The following is a 1,705-nucleotide window of genomic DNA, read 5'->3' on the forward strand; positions in this document are numbered from 1 at the left end:
TATAAGGATGCCGTTAGTAGACCTGAGGGGGTTGGCGAATATTGGCAGAAATCGATGGAACGCGAGATTGCAGATTTGGAACGAAGGAACACTTGGACAATGATCCCACGTTCTGACGTCCCTTCTGGTGAGCCAGTGGCCCCCGGCCGCTGGGTTTATGTCGAAAAAGATCGCCCCCAGGATCCCAACGCGGATCCTGATGGTATATTACGAAAATCTCGATGGGTAGTGTGCGGTAATTGGTTAAAGAAAAGCGCACGCGAAGAAACATACGCGCCCGTCGTTAATGACGCTACTAATCGCATGATGTTCGCGATAGCAGCGAAGCGAGGTTGGACCTTGCGCCAGGTCGATATAGTGATGGCCTACCTACACGGCCGACTTGGTAAAACGATTTATATGCGGCAACCTACCGGATTTGAGGTGGGGACTCCACACGCGATGGTTTGCGCTGTCGGAGGCTCCCTATACGGATTGGACCCTGCTGCTAAGATTTGGTACGATTTCCTTACGGCATTACTCCGCGAGAATGGCTTCAAACCTAGCCCCTACGACCCTGCTCTATGGCGCCACACGTCCCGCAATCACCTTTATATGACAATCTACGTGGACGACCTTCATATTATAGCAGAGGATCCGGCAGATGCCGATTGGCTAGTTGACACCCTCGCCAATAAATTAGAAATAAAGGATTTAAAAGAACCTTCAAAATACTTAGGCATGGAGGTTGAACGTCGCCCTGATGGTGCTATAAAATTGACATTGAGACGCTATATCGATCGTTTAGTGCAAGATTTCCGCCTAGATGACGCCGTCCCTGTCCCTACCCCAATACTTGAAGGGTTGAAGATAGACGATACCCCTGTGTGCAGAACGAGAAGGAGGGTTCACCAAAAAGCGATACCAACACGGAGTAGGGTGCTTGCAGTATCTGGCAGTCAAATTACGCCCAGATATTGCGCGAGCAGCATCCCTACTAGCGCAGAAGAATACTGCGCCTACACCTAAGGCGTGGAGGGCTCTCCTCCGCGTCATACAATATCTAAAAGAGAACGAGCGACCTTGGCATCTTATACGAAGGCCCCAAGAACGAGATCGATGAATTCCCCAACGCGTCATATCTGCCGATAGGTTATACAGATTCGGATTGGGCAGGACCGTTGAACGGCGAACGCAAATCTACTTCAGGCTTCATATTCAAGTTAGCAGGTGCACCAATTTCATGGCGTTCGTCCAAACAACCTTGTGTTTCTTTAAGTTCAAATGAGGCAGAATACGTGGCACTTAGCGAAGCAGTACGCGAAGCAACGTGGTTGCGCAATATGATGATGGAACTAGGATTCGTTACAGCAAAGGACCCCTTGCCTATCAGGGCAGATAACAAAGGTTCAATCGACCTAGCTACCGTTGCCGCGATCACGGCACGCAGCAAGCATATCGACACTCGCTTCCACTATTCTCGCACGCAATTGAACGAAGGCGTTATTTCTATTAAACACGTTCCCACTGAGGATATGGTAGCAGACGGATTAACCAAACCTCTGAGCACAGTGGCATTTAGGCATTTCATTGATTTACTAGGACTTTTCACTGGTAACAGTGAGAATGATTAAATTTCTGTAAGTAGCATGATTTTGGGGTGATCCAAGTTGAGATAGCTAGCATGGAAGATTCGTAGGAACACATCACGCACGTTGGCGCGGTG

At 48.9% G+C, this 1,705-nt stretch overlaps 1 protein-coding gene across 1 annotated transcript; it reads left to right on the forward strand.

Annotated features, from left to right (window-relative positions):
• Positions 1 to 54: 54 nt before the first annotated feature.
• Positions 55 to 1,613, forward strand: HCAG_09262 (predicted protein; the record flags this gene model as incomplete). Its single annotated transcript, XM_001535759.1, has 3 exons — positions 55 to 202; positions 320 to 913; positions 1,081 to 1,613. The coding sequence occupies 3 exons, from the start codon at positions 55 to 57 to the stop codon at positions 1,611 to 1,613; spliced, it is 1,275 nt and encodes a 424-aa protein (XP_001535809.1).
• Positions 1,614 to 1,705: the final 92 nt, after the last annotated feature.

Source organism: Histoplasma capsulatum, genomic scaffold (genome assembly GCF_000149585.1).
Source record: "Histoplasma capsulatum NAm1 scaffold_136 genomic scaffold, whole genome shotgun sequence".
NCBI classification, from domain to species: domain Eukaryota; kingdom Fungi; phylum Ascomycota; class Eurotiomycetes; order Onygenales; family Ajellomycetaceae; genus Histoplasma; species Histoplasma mississippiense.